The sequence below is a fragment of the Diabrotica undecimpunctata genome, chromosome 1, assembly GCF_040954645.1.
Source record: "Diabrotica undecimpunctata isolate CICGRU chromosome 1, icDiaUnde3, whole genome shotgun sequence".
Classification (NCBI taxonomy): domain Eukaryota; kingdom Metazoa; phylum Arthropoda; class Insecta; order Coleoptera; family Chrysomelidae; genus Diabrotica; species Diabrotica undecimpunctata.
In genome coordinates, this window is record NC_092803.1 from 157994903 (window position 1) to 158020145 (window position 25243).

The 25243-nt window shown below is 32.2% G+C and overlaps 1 protein-coding gene across 5 annotated transcripts in view; it reads left to right on the forward strand.

The window, feature by feature from the left end:
- LOC140432425 (ciliary microtubule associated protein 1A-like) overlaps nucleotides 1-21284 on the forward strand; it is an 80535-nt gene extending 59251 nt beyond the window's left edge. For 3 of the 5 annotated variants that reach the window (XM_072520316.1, XM_072520317.1, XM_072520319.1), the window contains 3 exons: nucleotides 3121-3225; nucleotides 12846-13084; nucleotides 20820-21284. In XM_072520316.1, coding sequence (XP_072376417.1) covers nucleotides 3121-3225; nucleotides 12846-13084; nucleotides 20820-20888 — 413 coding nt within the window. In that variant the 3' untranslated portion in view covers nucleotides 20889-21284. The remainder of the gene's footprint in view (nucleotides 1-3120; nucleotides 3226-12845; nucleotides 13085-20819) is intronic. The other 2 variants (XM_072520318.1, XM_072520320.1) reach the window with 1 other exon arrangement.
- The last annotated feature ends 3959 nt before the right edge of the window (nucleotides 21285-25243 follow it).

Consider the following 25243-nt stretch of genomic DNA (forward strand, 5'->3'; position numbering starts at 1 on the left):
TTGACGTTCTGGAAATTTTAAATATAAGTGACGTCACTTTATATAAATTGTGACGTGCAACGTTCTTTAAAAAATGGTATACCTATGTATTTCATATGGGTAGGTAGCTGACGTAGCCGGAGGCTGCATAAAAATATACTTAGCAGTATGAAATTAAAAAGTTTACAATTTTTTATTACAATTTGATTAGCTATACCGTTTTATACTATTTATCACATAGTAACACGGCAACCTTGATTATTATTTATTATAATTATTATTATTCAGTAAATAAAAATAAGCTATTTATTACAAAAGTTTTACGAACAAGTAAAAAAAGTTAACATACAATTTTAAATAATAAACGAAAGAAAAAAATAAAAAAAAAAACATTATTTTTTATTATAAATATGATTGTCAAAAAAACATTCCAGATAGGTACATAAATGTTCTTCAAAAGTTTCACATTTGGTTTTAACTTGCCTTGAATTTTTTGTTGTGTATGTGCGCCCATTGGCATCCTTATATTTTTTGTAGCATGTAGCACAACGTCTTTTTTTTTCATTTGGGATCAATCTGTGTTTTAGTCAACGTTGCAGTTGAAAGTCAAACGATTTTCTTTTTTTTCCAAAAGCATGCATTTTGAAACATAAAGGTTCTCGGAATTCTGTTATTTGTTTTTGATCTACTTTGATATTGTTTTTATTGAATAAATAACAAGCATTTACGACACAAGTTTCAGTAAGCAATTCTACTGCAACTTGACGGTACCATGTAAGACTTCGTATTACAGAAGTTGAATATGACTACATCTGGTCATATAAATCAATAAACTTTTTTGCTTTGTTATAATCAACATCTGCTTTGGGCTTAAATTTATTTATTCTGTATTTATTCTTTTATCTTTTCATTTAAATAGAACTCTGCCATCTTTCTCTCTGCCATCTCTGCCTATAATTTCGCCTTTTTTAATTTTGCTGACAAAATTTTTAATAGAATTCCTTTCCTATTTTTTCTGGGTGTGCCGACAAGATGGGTTTTTCTTTCAAGTAATTTGTATGCTAACTCGACTATATAATACTAGTTATCGGTATACAGAGTCACGCCTTTATCAAGACACCCACTCATACGTTCAAATATAATCTTAGCGGCATATCATTTGATTTTTTTTCTGATCCGCAATATAATTTGGAATGGTAAGTATACCCTCCAGAGGGACATAGTTTAAAAAACTTCATTTCGAATTTATGCCATTTTCCTGACATATTGTTGAACAATTAAGCGCCCTCTAAAGAGTAGCATTATTTCATCTATGCAGACATTTTCGTCAGAAAGGATTACTTGCTTGGACTTCTTATTTGGAGAGTCAACCAGGAATCGAATTTTGTGAGTCGGTCTCCTTCTTCGCATTTTACATTGTTAGCGAAATGCCACATTCTTAGAATATTTTCAAAATTGTTTTGAAACATTCGATTTGCCGCTTCCGACCAATAAATTTCAGAATGTTTCCAATAATCTGTGATTTTTGGTTTTTTGTCTAATACTAGAAAACCCAAAAAACAATACATTTCTTCGCGAGTCAATTTACTTGGTCTAGAGGCCGGTATGAGGGTCTCTTCCGTAATAACTCTTTTTATGGTTTGTTCCGCGTACAAATTGGTTTCGGTTACTAAAGTATTTATTAGCTCCTTATCAAGAAATAATTTATAGTAAGCGAATATATCTTCACCTTTCATATCTTGTACTTATTTGACCAGAAGAATCTCCCCATGAAAATCAAAGTCTTTGAGATCTACAATAACTACGCCCCAATCCGACACAATCTTGCTCTTCATCATTTGACGAACCATTTGTTTCAGAATCCTCAGATTGTGAAACAAAAAAAAAACATGGTTATGAAAGTTTTACGCGCTAGTTCATATTCCTTGTGTTATTGTTAGTCGAACAAAAATTGCAGATGTCTTTGACGATTCATTCATACCATTAACCATTACCTATTGAGAAACAATCTTTGAGTTTCGTTTTGGTGTTACAACATCGGTAAATAACAAAATTCGCTGAGTGATGATTTAAAACACTCGGTACATAAAATCTCTCATTTTATACAATATGCAAAAGAAAAAATTATTATCTTTCAAGGTCCAGCTCCTCAGTCCTACATCTTTTTACCCTGGGTTCGCTGGAAGTCAATACACTACTGTCAGCACTCGAGATATTATATCTTGTTTGTACATATGATCATTATCTGGTTCGTTGTGATATGGATCCTCGGTATCATTGCTCATATTCGTCATATTGTCACCCCATAAATTCTGCAATCTCCGTTGTTCTTTCTCGTAAGACATTATGCACAATAATTATTGTATTAAAGCACGTTGCGAATGTTTCTTTACAACTGACGTTCCCTTGATCTCGAGTTACTGATCATCAACGTTTTTGTCAAGGTTAGACGTGGTAACTTTCCGCTTAAATGTGTATATAAAAGTTTACACGTTATAGCGCACATAGACAGTTTCAATTCTCTGCGGTGCGTGTATACTTTTGGCACACACACCAAACACAAATGCACCGTAATATTTTTAACAAAAATGTTGTTTACTATTTTCATTAAGTAATTTAGAGAGAGTTTAAAGAAAAAATAGTCGTGGCCCAACGAAACCCTGCACTAAATTGGCGTGGTAGCCAAGGTGTTAAAAATAACATCATTTCATTATTATTACCGAAGATGTAACAAATAATAAATTTTGTGCGATTTCAAGGGTTTCTATACGCATATTTAGTGGCTGGACTCATGTACGTTTGGTAAACATACTGATGATGGATTTTTCAGCCCGAAAACGTTTTGTTATGGTTTAGCCCGATAGGGTCTTTTAATTATATATCTTTTATAAAGCAATATTAAAGTAATCATGTTATTCAATAAAAACTCTAGTTGCTTTAATAATGACTTCTTTAGAGACTAAAAAAGTATTCTAGCTTAACTTTGCTAATCTCAGCAATTTTATAAAATCTTTTCTAAGATTACGAGTACGTTATTGTAAAAAATATAATTTTTGCATGTTTCTAATATAGTAAGGTATATGAAAATAAATTTATATATTTTCTATATGTTTGTATATAGGATATTTTTATAATTTTTAGCTCCAAACAGTTACAACGTTCCTAGAGCAGATAATGTTTTAAGAAGGTCTCTAAGGTATAGCTTTGGACGTAAAACAAATAATAAAAATTATAGTATAACTCCTGGTTAGTTATTTCAAATATCTATTTTTTCGTGGAGACAATGTTTCATGTCCATTGGGGATACTGCACGGTGTTGGTTGAAATACTTTATTTGTAAACAGGTTTACAAAATTATTTCATGAATATAAACGTATTTATAAATTATCTTATTAAAAATTTTAAACGGTTTTCAATTATTTGTATAAAAAAATTATAGACGCGTTATATAAATATTAAGTTTAGCCACTTCTCAACAAAGCCTAATGTTTATTTATTATATATTAATGATAAAGTACTCATGAGATAGTATATTTAGAGTCAGTATTTAAAATGACATTAACCAAGACCGATAAGAATTAGCTGGGGTAGCAAAACAAAAAACCTCAAGCATACTAATGGACAAATAAGGAAACATTTTAGTGGAGACACAACAAAAATTAGAAAGATGGAAAGAATATATAGAGGAATTATTCCATGACCAGAGACAGGAAAATACATATGAAGATAATCAGAGTAAAGACGAGGGACCCGAAATAACAAAGTCACAAGTTATGCATGCAGTAAAGTCCATGAAAAATAATAAAGCTGATGGTCCAGATGAAATACCAAGTGAATTGCTAAAACTGGTCAATGAAAAAAACCTAGATCTTTTAGTCTAACTACTGAACACAATCTATTCCACAGGAATCATTTCACTTGAAATGCTGACATCAACATTTATTTGTTTACCAAAGAAAGTAAATGCCAAAGAATGTAGTGATTATCGAACGATCAGTCTAATGTCACATACCTTAAAAACTCTGCTAAAAATCATCCATAATAGAATACACGCTAAGCTGGAGATGGATATTAGTGATTCCCAGTTTGGATTTTGGAATGGAGTGGGCACAAGAGAGGCACTATTTTTTTTAACGTGATGGTCCAAAGATATTGGATGTTAATTGGGATCTTTATGTATGCTTATAGACTATAACAAGGCATTCGATAAGGTAAAACATGACCGACTTATAGAAGTACTCAAAAACAAGAATCTGAATGTGAGGGATGTAACATTGATATCAAATTTATACTACAGCCAATGATCAAATGTGGAAATTGGAAGAGAAGTGTCAGAAGACGTGAAGATAAGGAGAGGGGTCAGACAAGGTTGCATACTGTCGACGTTATTATTTAATGCTTATTCTGAAGAAATCATACAAGAAGCTTTGGTAAACGAGACAGTCGGCATAAAAGTAAATGGAAGTTTAATTAACAACATTAGGTATGCCGACGATAGAGTCATAATAGCCGACAACTTGGAAGACTTAGAAAGAATATTGAACAAAATATTAAGATATAGTGAAGAATACGGACTCTCTCTTAACATCAAGAAAACCAAATTCATGAAAATTAGCAAAAACAACAATACAAACGAAATATTGGCTAGTGAAGAATACGGACTCTCTCTTAACATCAAGAAAACCAAATTCATGAAAATTAGCAAGAACAACAATACAAACGAAATATTAACGGTAGGCGGCCAGCAGATTAAAAAGAGAGAGAGAGTAAAAAGATATACTTACTTGGGAACGATAATCATAGAAAATAACGATTATACTGCAGAAATAAGAGTCAGGATTGAAGGAGCACGTGCCAACTTCGTGAAACTGAAAAAGATTTTATGCAACAAAGATCTGACATTGGCCCTCAGAATAAGGCTAATTAAATGCTATGTACACAGTGTACTCTACTATGGAGCTGAATCATGGACATTAAACCGGAATACAATAAATCGACTTAACGTGTTTGGAATGTGGACATTTAGAAGATTGTTAAGGATTCCATGGGTAGATAGAGTCACAAATACAGAAGTGTTAAGGAGAATAGGCAGAGAGAGGGAAATGGAAAATACAATAAAAGAAAGGAAATTGCAATATCTCGGACATGTGATGAAAGGCGAAAGATACAACATCTTGAGATTCATAATTCAAGGAAAAGTAGAGGGTAGGAGAAGCGTAGGAAGAAGACGCGTTTCCTGGTTGAAGAACCTGAGAAAGTAGTTTGGTTGCAGCTCAAGGCAATTGTTCAGAACAGCTGCCTCGAAGGTCAGAATAGCCATGATGATTGCCAACCTTCGTCGCGGAGATGGCACTTAAAGAAGAAAAAGAAGATAATAGAATTGTCAACAGTACATTTCAACTTCCTGTTAAAGTCAATAAAAAGGGGAAAGGGGAACATAAACGCAATGGATAATATATGATAATGGAAGCCAGGTTTTTACCTTTGCGAAGATATAGTACCAATATCAAGAACTCAAGAAGACAAGGGAGTAACTGTAAATTATTCTGTTATTAAAACAACTCTAAAAATAACACAAAGCTTGCCGCAAACAGTAAAGAATACTGTTTTATATTATGCAATAGTTTGATTACCTGGGGTTTAACCAAGACAATAAAGAACAATTTAACGAAACTGTGCGGGAGGAATTGAATGCATGACCACCTTGTAAACAACCAATATTATGTAAATTGGAAGTTTACAGAAAAGTAATAGAACAAACGATAAGTTTTACTTATCTAGGAAGACTTCAAGCTGCACAATCTAAAAAAGTAGCAGGCTGTTTATATGACATTAAAGTGAGAAATAAACATCTGCAATGTGGTAATATTGTCAGTAGACTCTGCATTTCAGAGCTACAACTAACACAGCCAAGGAGGAAGCGACCCGAGCAAAGGAACACCAAAATGTTTTAAACATAAAAAAGATGTTAATTAATGCAAGTACTAGTATACACATAGTAAAGGAAATATTATTGGCAAAACTCACAATGTGAATACAAAGGAAAATAGGTAAAAAGGTCAAATGCAACCGTAAATATATATTTCTGACTATTTGGTCGTCTTTAGTACGGTGCAGCCAAGTTAGAAAAGGAGTAAATTATCATGGAAAAGGATCTATAGGAGCCAGGTGACCATCCAATTTATTATGACTAATAAGTAAACTTAATGTGGATTTTCCTATAGTTTTTACAAAACACGTTTGAATATAGTTTCTGATGTGATAGAAAAAATATGAGGAAAAAACATAAAATTTAACATAAACATTTAATGGTAAAATTTTTAACACTTTACATTAATTAATTCTTTTTCACAAAAATTAGGTTATTATGAAAATAAAAATTATGGATACTTTGAATATTTCATCTAAGTGTCTATATATTGATGTGACACATATTGTATATTCCTTATTTAAAATTAATTGATGTAGGACTGGAAAGAGAACTACTCCACCTCAATAAAGTCCGTAAAACATCATGTATTCGGGAATCAGATATATTTCCTCCCTCAACTCGTAGTAACAGGCAAAATTGAAGAAAAACGCGGAGTCGGGAAAATAAAAACTCTCTTGAGTCCAAAAAAATTGCCGAAATAATCGGCAACATTCACTAATTGAATAGGGCACTATGAGAAGAAGAAGGACTGGAAGAAAGGAAATTGATAAGTGACAGATATCTATATAGCTAAATATATTTGGAATAAAATGTATTTGAAGACCTTTGGAATAGAAACCTACCTGTTTCGACATTTTCGTTAAATATAATTATTCTCAAATATTAGAATAGACTCTTTTTAGCAGCGCACTCTCTATAATGATTCAACTACTCTATTTAATATCGTTATGAAGAAAATAAATCAAAATCTGATAAAAATGAAAAATGATTGTAATGATATAGTGAGATCTTTTCAAAATGTATACATAGAAGTAGTAGTTTAAGTTTACTTCTTTAACCGGATTAATAATAATTAAAATGTCGCCAAAATGGATGCTCCCACAAAAACTGTATACAGCCTATCATTAGCAGTGGATTTTTATCAGCGGAAATTTTGGCAGTGGAAAGATATATTTCAACGATTTATTCAAAATTTCTAGTGTCACATGAACAATAGAACTTACCTGTTTTCAAATTAAGTGAAACAACCATAATGACTGTATATATTTTTTTCAGCTTTATGCTTTTTCTGGTGTCGCCTGCTTGTTGACTAACACTATATTATATTAACTAATATTTTTATGAGTTTTTTTCTATTTATGATTTTTATATATTTTATAATTTTCCGTATAAGGTATATATGGATATACGGTGAATTCAAATATCTTGGAGCATATACAGGGCCTTTCAAAAAAGTTAACACCGTCTCTAGGATAGGTAAAAAACTGAAAAATAATTGGGGTTTGCTTAGTAAAAAATTTTTATAACGACATCCGTTTTCAAGATAAAAGGCGTTGAAGAAGAAGAATATTATACATTTTATACCATTTTGCCGAAACTAATGGCAACATTGTAATGAAATTTTATACGAATATGTTTTGGAAGCTTATGCATCCCATGATTTTTTTTTTATATCTATTCTCATAGAAAGCGCTAGTTACAAGATTCGTACCAAATATTATACGACTTAATTTTTTTTAAGGGTAGAATTATTAATCAAAATTTCAAGTGAACTTAAACATCATAGAATTTTACACTAATAAGGTACTCTTGGTAAAACTGGATACTGTGTACCGTTTACTGAATATTTTAATTTAAAAATTATGAAGTAATAACCTAATAAGGTTCTAATAGCTTAGTTCTACCCTTAAAAAAGTAATGTTAAATAAAACTTGGTAAGAACCTTGTAACTACCGCCTTCTATGAGTTTCAGATATAGAAACAAATTCATGTGATGTATCAGCAGCTTCCAAAACATATTGGTATAAAATTTCATTACAATATTGCCAGTAGATTCAGCAAAATTGTAAAAAATGTGTAATTTTTTTTAACGCCCTTATCTTAAAAACTTACAAAGTTTACTTACAAGTTACAAAAGTTACAAGTTACAAAAAATTTTTACTAAGCAAACCTAAATTATTTTTCAATTTTTTAACTATTCTAGAAACGGTGTAACTTTTTTTAAATACCCTGGATAACAATAAGAGAGAATATTTGAAGAAAAAATTGGATCCAAAAAAATGAGCTACAAGAAGTTCATACTGCATATCCCAGAGATGATCAAAAATAAAGATATTTTGGAAAACATTGGAAGATGTTATTATACAATTAATTATTTTCGATTATTTTCTCGATAGTTCTCAATATTAAGCAAGAAAGAATGGATTTATTGATTTTGAACAGACAAAGCTACCGATCCAAAGCAATTCTTTCTCTTTGTGAACACTGCTCACCTATTTTCTGTCTTCTGTTCACTACTGTAAAGCACAACTATATCATATTCATTATCCATTTACTATCTAAAATATATTTAATGGTTTAATGTATTAAGTAGCACTTTTATATTTTTATTTTGATAAACTTACAAGAATTACAGCAACTTTTGTTAAAACTGTTTTTCAGGTGCTGGAAAAATAAATCTGGTATCTAAAATTAAGAATAATGGACGTAATAATTGATATGAAGGATGTCATAACAGTTTATATAATACTTAAAACGAAAGACACCAACTATAATAATTCTCTTTGCGTTTATCTCTTCATAATAATCTTCATTCCAATCATCATTCTCTTTGCTCTGTATACCAATATCAATCCCCTTTACCGACATGTCATGCCTAAGCGTCTCTCCCAGGTCTTCTTTGACCTTCCTCTTCTACTTCTTCCAGGAACTTACAGATCAGCAGTTCTTCGTATTGGTTTACTAACGGCTCTACGTTGAACAAGCTTGAACCATCTTAAGCTACGATCTCCTCTTTTGACATTATTTGGTGTTACCTCTAGACTTCTCCTAATATATTGATACTTAACTTTATCCTTTTTTGCAACTGCACTCATCCATCTACGTTTGCAGACGATCAAGTAGTGATTTCACAAGACCAAGACGACCTCAGCTACATGATGAAGAAACTACAAGAAGAATATGCCATGGCTGGCCTAGATATTAACCTTGCGAAAACAGAGTACCTATCTACAAGTGAAGAAGACATAGAAGATCTACAGATTGATGAAAACGTAACAATCAAAGAAAAGGATAAATTAAAATACTTGGGGTTTATAATCACGAAAAAGGCAACAACAGAGGAAGAAATTACACAAAGATTAGGACAAACAAGAACAGCAATCCGACAACTTAACTCAGTATGGTGAGGTAGACACCTAAATATGAAGACAAAAACACAGATTTATAAAACATTAGTGCGAAGTATTATGACATATGGGGCTGAAAATTGGATTATAAACAAGAAAAACAGCAGTAAGATAGTAGCAACAGAGATGGACTGCCTGCGAAGATTCTGTAGAGTAACAAGAATAGATAGGAGAAGTAATGACGAAATAAAGCAAAGAACATTAATAGAAACAGACATACTAACATACATAGAACAAAAAAGACTAAAGTGATATGGACATGTAACAAGAACTAGTGACAGCAGATGGATAAACAGAATAACCGAATGGAGCCCCATAGGAAGGAGGAAAAGAGGACGACCTCGAAAATCCTGGAGGAACGAAGTAGACGACGCCATGAGCAAGAGAGGCCTAAACGATGGAGAATGGAACAACAGAGAGATATGGAAACGGTTGAGCGAGGGAAGGCAGTGAATACTGTAGAATCCCTAAATATATATATATATATAAATATATATATATATATATATATATATATATATATATATATATATATATATATATATATACTTATTCATCTAAATATTCGTATTTCCTTTTTCTTTTTAACTGCCCAACAATCAGTTTGATACATCATAGCTGGTCTTAAGCAGTTTTATAGAAGATTTATTGTAATTTTTCTATCACACAACACACTACTCGCTTCCTTTCACTTTATCCATCCAACCCTAATTTTGCTAAATGCATCTCCATCTAGTTCCTCATTACTCTGTAATATAGTACGTAAAACTATAACTTTTTACAATTATTTCACCATCCAAAGTTATCATTTTGTTTGTAGTAACTCAATCTTTAAATAAACTGCTAAGTTTTAATTCTTTTCTTTTTACTTAAGAGCATTCATTGTTCCAATTTTTTTTCTTAATCGCTATCACAATTTCTTACCAACACTACAACATCAGCATACATTACATCTACTTTCACATGAAATTTATCAATATCTCCCAAACGGATCCTAACACTAGTTGTTACTCTCTCAATCTTTACGTATCCGTCTATCAATTACTTTCTTTCATATTTTCATGGTGTGACTAAGTAATTTTATGACCCTGTCGTTTGTGCATTGTTAAACATCTCCCTTGTTTTTGCAAACAGATACAAATATACTGCTTCTTCTTTCATCTAGCAGTTGTCCCACTTCCATAATTCTATTAAACAAACCTGTTAGGCAACGTTTCTGCCTCTTCTAGTACTGCCCCTCTGACCCATGTATATTATCTGATCCAACTGCCTTAACTTTTGTTATTTTTTGAAGTGCTTAAACCAATTTCTCCTTTGGTATTTTGATAATCATTGCTGTTACTATATCTGTTAACTCAACTTGTTTTCTGTCAAATTCTTCATTTAATAAACTGTCAAAGTACTTTTTCCTTAAGATCTCTTTTTGACATCCTTTTCGTGAGTTGTATTTGATTGTTTTTATCTTGGATACATCTAATGTAATTAAATCTTTTAAACTAAAAACTCTATCTTCTACTTATTATTTACTGTCTTGAGTAAGAATTAACCATAATTTTAGTGTAAAATACGTTAATTTTGTCGTTTCCACTTTTCACTTCGGAAATCGTTTATTATACAATTGTGGCAATTGAGACGTCAAAAAAAGTATTGAATTCTTGAGATTGTGGTTTCATTCATTTAAGGTAGTAAATAGCATTGAAATATTACAACAAATTAGCTTTAAAACAATACTATCTGGCTCTACAACTCTAAGTGAGTGTTGGCCGCGTTTACTATTTTCACTATACAGCCAACCACTGGGATTTTCCTATTTTACTTTACTATTTTCCGCCACTCTTGACAGTGTTGTGCAGCTATCTCCCTTTATTGCACCCTTATCTTTTGATCACTCGCTACTGCATCTTTTCATCTTTTTCTTGGGCAACCATCTGACCTTCTGCCATCACGCCTTACCCACAAGATTGTATTAAGTACCATGCTTTCTCCATATATTGTTTAAAGTTCTTGCTTATATCTTCGCCTCCACTCTTATGTTTGTCATCTCTACGAGACCCAAAGGTCTTTACAGTTATATAAAACAGTACAGTACAGTATATAAAACATTACAGTTTTATATACCTTTGTTTTGTGTTTAAGAGCAATTTTGATTTAAGTAGCGTCGCTAGGTAATAATACTCTTGATTTCCTGCCATATTTCTATTTTAGATTTATGATATTTTATATCTTTTTTATAACTTTTTTCGGCTGTTAACACTGCTCCCAAGTATTCTGAACTCTTTGACAACTTCGAAATTGTAGTCATTTATCAAAATGTTTTGTCTAATTCTTAGTTTTGTAGTTTTGGTAACTACCATGTACTTGGTCTTATCTTCGTTGACCTTAATGCCTATTTCTCTAGCCCCGCTTTCAAAAAGGGTAAAAACTTCTTTTACATCTCTGATGGATTGTGAAATTGTGTCGACATCGTCAGCAAAAGCTAACAATACGTGTTTTAAAGTGTTCTAAAGCCAAGTTGAATAACAAAGGGAAAAGTAGATCACCTTGTCTTAGATCTGTTTTGACTTAAAACTCATCTGATGTATGGCTGCCAATTCTGATTCTGCTACTTTAAACACATCTGGGCTAATCCTATCATCTTTCTGGATACCCCCATTTTCAACATTACCTTCTACAGTGTATCCCTGTTTATAAAGTCATATGCTTGTTTAAAATTTACAAGAATTTGATGTACATCTTTGTTGTATTCCCAACTCTTTACTAAAATATGGCGCAAGATCAAGATCTGGTCTATTGTTGACTTTACTGGTTGGAAGCGACACTGGTAATCACCTATTAGTTCTTATGCGTACGAAATTAATTTTCTCAGTAGAATAACCGACATAACTTTGTAGTTTGTATGTGTTAATGGTATTCTTTATAGTTCTTACATATATGTTTATCTTTATTTGTGTAGACGGATACTATGTGGTTTTCACGCCATTCCATCTACTTATATTTTCTACTTCACAGCCATTTGTACCAGATTGGTGCTACATGTGCGACGCCTTGTTTTAATTCACATAATATTTTGTAATTCAACTTATGTTTTGCTTTTTCTTTTGGTATATTTCTGTCTACTCTAAAATGTACCGGTTTTAAACTTCTTAAAATAATATCAGTTTTCTTATCACAAGCGCTTAAACATTTTAGCACCTCACTTAGCATTCAGCCACGATTTACCATCACAAAATCCATACTTAGTAGGAAAAACTTGTTTAAAACTTATGTGCAAGATAGACTTTTCATATAAAAGATCCCACACATTTAACTGTCATTGATATGGCAGTACTAAATTTATCTTACAATATGGTGTTACATATTCAACATAGATTTCCTAGTTTGTTTTAACGATAATAGTAATTCTTGGACCTTGTTATGTTAACTTCTATATTTCATGTTTAAAATATTTCTTGAACTTAAAATATAAATGTGCTACTTGGAGTAAGGTATCTTTACTATTTGTTCACCTATTGCTTTTTATATTTTAGCACCAAACGTATATAATATCCCATCGGCCGTGGGTGATAGAGGATCACCGGCTTATACCATATCCGGTAGAACTAAGGAACTCTTGGACGAACGTGTTAAAAATCCTGCTCCAGGGCAGTACAATAATGTAGATCCTGAGTTCTATAAAAGCCATTCTCCAGCATATACGATGAGCGGACGAATTAACGTTCCCAAAGATGATAAAATTCCCGGACCTGGTGTTTATTCACCTGAAAAAGTAAGTATTTATGTTTTTATGAAATAGCGTCAGATAAAAAGCGAAGTATCATTTCGCGCCAACAGAAGTTTTAAATTGGAGTAAACTGTGTTAATAATATTTGATTAAAACTTTAGCTACTTTAATATAATGAAATTTTAATGACAAGGCCACATTTTCATAATAACAGTTTAACCATTAACTTCAAACTAAAATTTTTAAAAAGGGGGTCCACACAAGAATAATTTATCTATAGTTAATTCAGCGAGCAAATTTCAATGAGGTGAACAATTTTATAACTTGTGACAGTTGTGGTCGAGCTCGCTCATTGCTAAGAAACCATTACACGACGTTCTAATACATACTTTTTATAATAACTTTTTATATTTAAAAAAAGAATATGGATAACATCATCAAATAAGTAAAAAACCGCTGGATGCCCAGAAAACGCAGTCTATGACAATATTCCAGTTTTCCCAATTTTCCAGTAGTTGTCACATCATGACGCGTTTTGATTCTTCGGCAAGAGCAGCAAAGGTGAATTATAGTTTAATAAAAGGTATCTTGTTTTCTGTAGAATTAGGAATACTGTTAATATTTTCATAAAATTGAATTACTTGGTCGAACAGTTTTCGAAGATTTTCAAACCAGAACAATATTTTCCATGGATCTGAGTAAAACTTTAATAAATAAATCATCACTGCAGATTCAAACTAAACACAACTTGAAAAATACATTAAACAAAACAGCTAAGGGTAAATATTACAGAAGAATTTCAGATTAAATTGATAAAAAAAAAACCGCAAATATTAGAAGACATAAATAAAATGTGAAATGGAATAAAAAGTTAAATACACTCAGAACAAAAACAGTGCACACCGAGTAAAATCCAAAAGAACAAACATTGGATATCAGGAGAAACCTTAGAATTAGTGGAAGAAAGAAGAGTTGCTATAAGGATGCTACAAAATACTACAAAAATAGGAAGCAACTCTCAAAAAATAGAGTTTAATAGAAAAATAAAATGTTTGTGCACCAGAGATAAAAACAACCAGATAAATAACGTGTGTCAAGAATTGGAGCAACATACAAACCGCTATGAAAATCATGAAATATTTAAAAAAGTTAAATATTTGACCTGAGAGTTTAAGCCGCAACTTCAAGTCATTCAAGACCATAAGGAAAAATTAAAAATCGATATAGAGAGCATTGCAGAGACCTGGAAAAATTACTGCTCAGAATTATACATATATAATTAAAGACTTCAAAACGTCTTTCAGTCTTAGAACACGACATGGGCAACATAATATTACACAGTGATCACAAGTGAATGGCCTGATGAGCTTTATCCCTATCACTCATTCTTCATGCAAGCAAAATCCTGCTACAGTAATCAATAACCGCTAAAAAACTTTCTACTGTCAGAGATCGCGGATACAGATACTTAACACGAGACAGATAATCAAAAAAAATCGAGGTAACACAACATACCAATGCTGCTGTATTTAGTAGACTGCACAAAGGCTTTTGATTTAGTCAAATGAAATCCCCTTTGAAGTATATTAAAAAATATGGAACTTCCCAACCAGCTAGTTAACCTAATAAGAAATATGTTTGATAAAAGCTCAGTTAAAGTTATAATACATAAAATATATTCACATGCGTTCAAAATAAAGAAAGGAACCTAGATATGGCTGCATAGTATCACTATTATTTTACAACATTCTGAATATATAATGGGAAAGTTACTAGAAGAATGGGATTAAGGAATCATTATAGAAGGCAGAATCAGTAACCTGCGATACGAAGATAACACACTTGCAGCTAATCAAGACAACATGATTACCATCACCGAACGGCGAAGTTGGGTAAGCGAATAATTTGGACTTCAGATCAACACCAAAAAAAAAAACATAAATAATAATAGTAGATAGAGCAAATCATAATCTATCGCATATATGCCAAGTGGGGAATTTCGAAGTAGTAGACATATTTGTATACTTGGGCTCCCTGATAACCAACCAAAACGATTGCTCCTCAGAAACCAAGCGTAGACTAGCAATGACCCCGAACCACAACAGCTAAATTAATTAAAATATGGAAGGACCAAATATTAACAAGAAATACTAAGTTCAGGTTGGTCAATGCATTTATTTTTCCCATTGCTTCATACGCAGCTAAAACATGGACTTTCAAAAAAATCGATAGGAGTAAGATTGAGGCCTATCAAATAGAAGAATTCTACACGTAACCTGGACAGAACATAGAACCAATCTGTCATTTCTGGAAGGGCTTTATATAAAAGATAGACTATTAAAAAAAGTCAACTGGGCATACATAAATTCCTTTGGCCACATAGCTAGAAGAACGGGCACCATGCAGCTATTGGTAGTAGAAGGAAAGGTAAAAGGCCGAAGACCAAGAGGAAGATCACCAATACGATGGGCAGATCAAATGAATACTCTGGTGGGAAAATTCCTACATGTAGAGTATCAACACGCCCTACCAAGTGCTCAAGGAATGAAAATAGATTCATTTAAAAGTAGATATTATTATAATATTAAAAGCTTTTTATTTATTCATGAGTTGACGTTTGAAAGGTATTCCATGTCTTTATCTAGACTATATCTAAAAGTGATTGATTATTTGTATTAAATTAAATAAATAATTTTTCATCTATAACCGACAGACAGTGTCCTATATATTTATTTTTTAAATATTTATCTTAGGTAATCTCCCATTTACGACATGCTCCAAGTCATTCGTTTGGTATTCGACATTCGCCATATTTGGGAACCCAACACGGATGCTTAAGGAGAGAAAGTACATCGCTACTTTTCTAAAAATATTATTGTAACATTAAATTTTAATTCAATTTAGTCCTTGGAATGTCGTTCAGTTATCAGGTGAAGTTTGCGTGCTTTAGAGTAGAATCGTAGTTTGATCACTTTTGTATGTTTATTGCACTTTATATATAAATAAATCTTTAGTTTGGTGTTTAGTTTTTTGTTATTTAATTACTTTTTTGTTGAAAAACAAAGTAGATTTTAAGCGAGGCATTCCCGTAAACAAGACAACCCCAATTATATGTATTTTTTTATTTTATATAACTCTATCACAGATAGATATCTATATCACTTTGTTATTATCAATCATGAGAATAAGTACATTTAGTGTCGATGTTTTAGTGATTACATGTAGGAATGCATACATTGAAAGATAGCCTGTAATAATGTATTTACCAGTTGACGTGAACCTGTCTATTAAGTCTGTAGGATTAAAATTTTCCAAATGGCGCAGTTCTTCTTTATATTGAGCAGAACACACACTACAGCATTAGAGTGTGCATCCGTTTTCTTTTTGTATTTTTCACTGAGCTTTGTAATTTTAGCTCTTCTAGATGGGATTTGAAGATCCTTTTCTATTATATTGTTTGTAACATACCATGAAGTTATGATTCGGGGGCTTTGTTCTGGAATCTTTGCATGAGTTGTTAGCAGTTCCTCACAATTATTAACGTCAATATGGCCTTATATAAATCGGTTGCAATTAAATTTCCAATTGTTTTCGTATTATGATTAAATGTGATTTTCAAGTTAATCTTAGATCAAAATGTAAATCTAAATATTTTCTATTTTTTAACTACGTAGACGTTTTTGTTAAACTGTATCGAAGTTCTTAGTTCTTATTTTTCTTTTTTTTTATGTAGACATAAATGTCCTTTTATTGTTTTCGTGCTCTTTTTACTCTTTGTTTACTCAGTTCTTGACGTTGTCCACCTTGCATCTATGTCGTATATCTGTACTCCTAGCTCTGTCTCATAGTGTCTTAACATCAATTTTTGTAAGTTTTCACCTCTGATGTTTCTAATATCCTTTATGTCCTTTCTGTGTCAGGTCGTGTTTCTGCCACCTATCTCATTATTGGTCTGATGACTGTTTTGTACTTTTTGCCTTTCACTTCTTTCCCGATATTTTTATTTTTTTTATATTGTTTTATTCAAGCAGCCTGCGGCTCTGTTTGCTCTATTCCCTTCATCTTCCACTTTAGTTTCGAGCTTTCCGTAGCTAGATAATGTCATGCCTAGATATTTAAACTCCATCTCTTGTTTTATTATCTGACCTTCCAGCTCCAATTTACATTTTAGTAAATTTGTTGTTGTAACCACGCATTTTGTCTTTTTTAGGAAAATTAACATGTTAAATTTTCTGACGATTTATACTAAATTGGTGCAGCATACGTTGTAAATCGTCTTGACTTTGAGAGAGTAGTAGTGCTTATGCATAGCAGATTATTTTAAGTTGTTTTCCTCCTATTTAGTATCCTTTTTTAGTTCTTACTTTTTTTATCTTATCCCATTGCCAGCTTCAATGGGGTCGGTTAATACTTCTACTTTTACTTTTATTGTGTTGTTTTGGTAGGTATTTGCGATCGTTTTGATTATTCCTAGAGGTATCTCTTGCTTAAAATAAGTGGATAACTTTCTTTAATTTGAACCCCTCAAATGCCTTCTTAAGGTCCACGATACATACATATGACGGTTTGTTGTATTTTAATGATTTTTTTACACTTGCCTTATATTAAATATAGCGTCGGTGCATGATCTTACCCACCTAAAACCTTGTTGTTCTTCTGCTAGTATTATAATTTCATTCAGTTTATTTGTTATCATTTTGGTTGTTAATTTTAGTGTTGTGTTTAATAAACTAATTCCTCTATAATTTTCTTGGTCCGATTTGTCTTTCTTTTTGAAGAGAAGTATTAGAATGCTTAGGCGTTAGTTATATGAAGAAATGCTGTTGAGCAACAGCGAGCAATATTTGCGCAGTCACTGGTGATATGGTTGACTAATCTATGGACTTGGTCTAAGATTCTATGTTGTTGTGTAAATCGAAATTGATGTTCTGGGACGAGGTTCTTGCCATTTATGATTGGTTTGATACGTTTTGTTATTAATTTTTGTTTAGAGAGTACTGGTAAAAAAATTGATTGGTCTATATGAGGTTAATTTTTCTAGTTTTTTTTCTGGTTTTAGTATAATAGTTATATCTGCCATTTTGATTTAATGTGGAAGGTAGTTTAATGTTATTATTGAGTTAAAAAATTGTAATGTAGTAGTAAATTCGTTCCTTTGTTTATTTTTTAGCAGTATCCTACTTGTTATTAAATCTTAACCAGGAGTTTTTTAAGATTATCACTTTTATTTCGACGTTTTTAACTTCTTTAGATTTCTTCAGGTGTCAATTCCAGGTTGTTTGTCAACGCTTGTTGTCTACGTTATTTCTCGCCAATTGTTTACAACTCTGGATTTCCACAAGGAGTAGTAGGTAACTTCTGTTGGTGTTAGTTTTTCTGTGTATTATGTAGAGTATGTACAGATATGTACAGATACGGACTAGCTCTTAACATAAAGAAAACCAAATTTATGACAATTAGTAAAAAACCAATACTAAACGCTCATCTTACAATATACATATCTAGGCACCAATTTAAATAGCCAATGGGACCACTCAACAGAAATTAAACAGCGAATAATAAAAGCAAAAGCAGCATTCGTTAGAATGAGAACCATTTTCAACAGTCGAGACATATCATTAAATACAAAATGCAGTCTATTGAATTGCTACATAGTCACAGTTCTGCTCTACGGAATGGAAGCATGGACACTGACTGTTGCATCTATGAATCGGCTCGAAGCTTTCAAAATGTGGTGTTATAGGCGCATCTTACGTATATCCTGGGTTGACAGAGTTACTAATGTGGAGGTCCTGCGTAGAATGGGGAAAGAATGTGAAATTCTCATGACCGTCAAAACTAAAAAGTTGGACATATCTAGGACATGTAATGAGAAATCAAGAACGTTACGGCCTTCTCCAGCTGATTTTCCAAGGGAAAGTAAATGGTAAGAGAGGACCAGGAAGAAGACGCATTTCCTGGCTTCAAAATTTACGAAAGTAGTATAACACAACTACCAGTGAACTGTTCCGCGCTGCAATAAATAAAGTAAAGATAGCCGTGATGATCGCCAACATCCGGAACGGATAGGCACTTTAAGAAGAAGATGTAGAGTATTTTTGTATTTTTGTGCAGATTAATTTTTGATTTAACTATTTTTTTAGTTCTTTATTAAGTTAACGTTCATGGTTCACTGTTTTGTTTAAGTTGCTGCCCATGTAGCTTCCTGTTTGTTATTTGAGAGGTTAGTCTCTGCCAATTCGATGCACGAAAGTTTTTTTATTGGTGTTTTTAAGCGTTTCTAACAGCGCAACCGGTGGAATTGAGAAGACAAGCTAGGTAAAAATGGAGGTGGATAGATTGTAATAATGTATATATAAAGGCCCTTAAAACTCTATATAAAAAAATCTAGATGTGTCCGATACCCTAACTACCAGTCTTTACCAATTTTATTGGCTACTGTTATATCAGAACCAATAATTTCATGAGTACTAAAAGTTACCAACGATAAGGTACTTCAGCGCATGAGTAAACAAAAAGAATTACTAAGCATGATCATCATTTAATCTTTGCTTGTTCACTGCTGGATAGATATAGACATAGACATAGATCTCCCTTATAATTTTCCATCTGTTTGTATCTTGTGCCTCTTGCATCCAATTCCTATGACAACGCTTGAGATCGTCAGTCCAATATAATGGTGGTTAGCCTATGCTTTGGTAGGCATCATCTCTTAATCTTCATTTTAGTATCCGCTTTGTCCATATGTTATCTGTCATTCAAGCCCAGTGACCTGTCCAGTTCCACTTCAGTGTTGCTATTCTCTCTATATGCAGCGTAAGGCACTCCTGATCTTCATCGTAGTTGGCGGTTTGGGATCTTGTCTAACAGTGAAGCGTCCAACATAGCACGCTTCATCCATGTCCACATACACTGGGGTTTCTTTCTGAAAAATAAGTTCATTACAAAGAAATTCTCATAATGTAAAAATTGTACAGCTGCTATAATATCTTCATAACATTGATCACCTTCCTCATATAAGTGGCTAGTAGTTGGTCCGTGAGCCTGTATAATTTTAAGTTTGTATCTTTTTAGATTTATGTAATTGACTTATAAGTAAAATGACTCTGGTACATAAAACACATCGTACATAAGCATGATCAAAGAGAGGAAAATACAATATTTGGATTATGTGTTGAGAGGTAAAAGATATAAATTAATCCGAATCATATTGGACAATAAAGTACAAGGCAAATGATCAGTAAAAAGGCGCCAGAACTCGTGGCTAAAAGTCCCGAGGAGATAGTTTGACCGCTTATCCGCAGAAATCTGTCGTGCAGCAGTTTCCAAAGCTAAAATTGCCATTTGGATCGTCAACCTTCGAAAAGAGACGGCGCAATAAGAAAAAGAAATAACATTACTGTTACAGTAATGTCTTCTACGTTTAATTCTTGTTTCTGTATTGATTTTCTGCTCCTGGCATTATTTTTTTGCTTCCATCTTTTTCACATTTTCTACCCATTTCTTCAGTTTAATTTCTGTATTTTTTTCTTTGTTTTTTCTATACTTTTTCATGTCTTTTGAAATTTCTAAAATAAAATAAACGCAAAATTGTGATTAAAAAAGGTAATTTCTAATAGATTATCATTTTTAATTTGGCTATTTAAGATTCGCGATGTTTAAGACAAATAATTTTAAAATAATAATTAATAATCAATTCTCATGAAAATTTGATTATTTTTTATCTATGAATACTGAAATGTTAATTTTAAGGTTTATTTAATTTTGTTGTATATTTTAGGTTATTTTAGACGCTCCGCCAGCACATAGTTTTGGAATAAGACATTCCGAATTCTCTGAACACTATTGATCAACATCGTCAAACCGAAAACATCGACCGACTGTGTTGCTTCAATCCGAAGGACACAGAAATCATTAGAGAACAACTTTATTGGTTCTTAAAATATTATAAACTCACTGAAAGCATTTGGAAGGGTTTAGAATATTTTAAAAATTGTTTCAAGAGTAGCATTTATATACCTCAACGTGAATATTATTTAAATTAAATATTTTAGGTTTATTATTGCAGGTTTTGCTTTTTTTCTAATACGTTGCTATTAATACATGCTTTGAAAAGTTTTGAGATGGTGAATTTTAAATATACAAGCTTGTTTGTCACTTAAATGCTATTTTTGATAGTCTCATACTTGTCACTTTTTCGAAAAAGTAACATTTTTATCATTTTTTAAATAAAATATTTAAAATATTTACTGTGTTTTGATTATCCCACATTTAAAAGGTATTGGACGTATAGCGTGAATATAAAATGTACGGTGAATTAAAAAAAAATGCTAACTCGGGTTTCAATGGTCGTAGGACATTAGGTTTTTTTAAGAAATCCTTTAAAAAATGCTAAAATATCGAATAAAAAAATAACTTCCTACGTGTTATTATGTCTGAATTATTTTAATTGATTATAAGCTTAAAACCATAGTACTTTTGCAAACCTATTTTACAATATTTAACATATATTTTTGATTCATTAAATAATTTAATTATAGATAATGATTAATTATAGATAAAAAGATATTGATAATTTTCAAAAAATCAACTTTGAAGCTATTTTTGCAATAATTAAGCAAAGAATTGACAAAAATAACTTTACAAGCTTTCATTTTAAAGGATTTTCTATGCTTTTTCACAAAAATTGTGTCACTTTTCCATATAATTCAGCGACCTTCATAATTTAGCGTCTTTCACCTTTAGAATTTTAAATCAAATAGCGATCTTATATTGTTTATACATATATTGTTTTTAAGTAAAAAGTAAGTTAAATCTTCAAGCCGAGATCTTTGCCATCTTGGTATGTGCTTAGGAGGTAGGTAATAGATAGGGCTTGCTCAGGCAGGACTATCTTTGTCTGCTCTGTCAATCAAGCAGCACTAAGGGATTTCAAAGCGCCCAAAGTGAGCTCTAAGCTAATTTTTAAATGCAAGAGAGCACTTGCTAATGTTGCGCGGACCAATAGGGTAAACTTGGTATGGGTACCGGGACACACAGACCTGGAAGGAAACGAACGGGCTGACGCCCTGACACGACAGGGCTGTTTCATTCTGCCGGTAGGACCCGAACCTATGATTGTAGTATTCTTCAATACTGGTTGGGGTAGTATCAGAGAGTCTGCGAAGGTTCCAGCACTCCTGCCTGAGCCAGTTGTGGAGGTATGAGACATCCAAACGTCTTACAACGCAACTTCTCTTACTTCAGAACAGCACGAAGGGTTCAGACTTGGAGCCCCTGACTTGGACTTCTTATGGGTCTATTCCGTATGATAGGGGTGATACAGAGAACCCGTCTTGTACCCGAATAAATGGATCCTGACCCGATCTATCATAACCATAAGTTCAAATTTTTGCATATTTTGTTAATTACATAGTGTTATCACCAAATTTATCAAAAGCAGTTTTTAGATACCTGTATCATCGAATGTCACGATAAAATCCTTAGTTCTCTGCTTCTTCTTTCTACGGGTGTTCCTGTGATTACCAATCATGTTGTCTGGCATTTGAATAATGAATTCAGCCCATCTAAATCGCTATTTTTTGATGAACTTTATGACAGCTGGTTCATTAAAGGGTTAATATAATTCAAAAATATATCTTTTGGGCACTCACCTTGCTTCTATAGATGTTTCTTGAATGTAATTGTAAGACGCTAGTCCATAGTGTGTCCTTTGTAGGTAGTAGTCACTGGAAAACCAAGGTATGTGAAGCTGTCAACACCTTTAAAGATGTGGCCTCCAAGGACTGTTTCCCGATTCTCATTTGCTATAAGATCCTTATTTACCATCATATACTTGGTTTTATCTTCGTTGATGATTAGACCGGTAGGTTTCACCTAAATTTTCAAGGAAAGTTTGCTAGGAAGTGTTGCTCAACATATCGCTTGCTACGCCCTATTATGCCAATGTCATCAGCGCATGCTAAGATTTGTATCGACCTAATTTGTTAATAGTACCACGCTCTCTAATTCGTGTGTCAGACTGCTTTTCCAAATTAATATTAAATAACAAGCAAGCCAGGGTGTCCCCTTGTCTAAGTCCATTATTGTGTTCTTCCTTCTTCCCCGTATCTTAACACTTAGTTTTAAATTTGGATGTTGTCATTCTCGTTATTTGGATAAGTTTTTCTGGTATACCAAACTTATGCATTGATTTAAATAGTACTGGTAAACGCGACCTTGAAATTGACGAATAGTTTCAATGTTAAATTCTAATGCTTTCTCGAGGATCTGTCTTATTAAATGATTCTGGTAAAATTCGGCATGTTATTTTTTTCTTATACCCACTGTGTAAACTTATAACCTTTCGTAGAGACTATTTGCTAATTTTTTTATTGGCAGTTATTACCAGGGTCAGCATTACTTTATTCACATTTGTAGTTGCCACATTGGAGCTGGTCGCCTTTTTATGTAACGAGAATATCACGCCTTGATTTACAGGGTATGGTCTTATTTTGCCAGACAAGAAATAAAAGCATATGCAGTATCAGAAGCAAGGCGTTTAGTTATTTTCTGATGATTTACTATTCTCAAGCTTTTTAATGGCTTGGACAACCTCATTAATGCTCTCTTTTCTGGTCTTTCTTTTGGATTAAATAGATTTTAATCATTTAATTCTGCTAATTTGTCATTTGCTTCTACGATATGATAGACATTCAATTTTCTGTCAAAAATCTGTTTCAGAATGAGGTTGTATTATTTAGAATATTTTTCTCTTCACTGCTACAGTCCTCAATTTTTGGCTTAAACTCCTTGCTAATTTTGTTTAGATTTCTGTAGGCCTTTCGAGTTTGACCCGGTTTTCTTGGCCCTTCTATGCGTCCTAACTGCTTTTCCTTAAATTGCCTCTTTTTTCTTTTAAGTAATCTTTTTCCTCTCTTTTTCATAATTCCTCCACTTTTTCCCCTGCTTCCAAGCTCTCTATTCTCTCATGCATTTGCCTCCTATACTTTATCGCATTGAGCTTTATTTGGCAAGAAAAAATCAATATGAATTATTAGATGACTTTTTGGCGAGAAAAGCTTGAAGAAATCAACGAAAAGTATTTTCATAGATATCTGCGGAGTCAGTAATTGTGTATTTCCAAAATGGTTTAATATAAGTAAAAGCTGCAGTCTTTCCTAAAATTTATTGGAGTTTTTGTTCAGCAACTGATTGCTATTCATGGTTCCAAAAGCTGTACCAATATCAATTGTATCGCTTTATGAATGAATATGAAAAATATGTGGTTTGCAATTTTTCCATTAAATTTATACCAAATATTATTTATATTTAATCATGTACAGTGGTAAATGTATTTTTATCAGTTTTTGTCGATTTACTGATATGTCTGAAAACAAGTCATCTACAAAACATCTTTTGTTCGTAAGTGATCGCGTAGCTGTGTACACAAGCTTATACCTACTATAAAAGTCGTTATCTTGGCCGGGAATTATGAATGACCGACCCTAATTATTCGTTGGTTTCTTTTGATTGTCCCATCGCATTTTTTTTATTTGTGAAATGTTTACATTTTATATTTACATTTATAAGTAGGCTAATGAATACGTTATTTAGTAATATTTTTTATTAAATTAATTAAGAAATTTTAAGAACTTAAACACCTTCTTTAAGGTGTTCTTCCAAAAGAAAATTCTATAGGCTGGAATTTTCCTGAAGATGTTTACGGCATAGGAACTTACGTTTGAGCTAATAAGAATAAGCTATATAATTTTTGGTTTTTAATTTTATTATTATTACTTTTTTCTTGAGTATTAATATAAGTATAAGTTGTTATTAGTGTTACATTGGATGGCACTAAGACCAAGTAGTATTGGTTATAATATATAATGTGATCTTTGTCTTGGCACGTCCTTAGCGTCCGACAATTCAGCCCACTTATTTTTCAGTGTTTCATGTAATTATTTTTTTTACTAAATAGAAGCTGTAAAAGATCAGTTAGTGATGAAATATATAAGAAAATGAAATAAATGTTGTAAGTTAAGTCTGACAGTGTGATATAGTAAAGAGTTTAAGAGAAAAAGGATCGAAAGAAGAGAATTTGTATTTAAACAAAATATAATTTAATTTAACAATACATTTATTTGCAATTCCATAGAGTAAACTTTTTCTATACATTTCTGTATAACGGGGTGGAGTGAAGTAATAACTGGAGACAACATATAC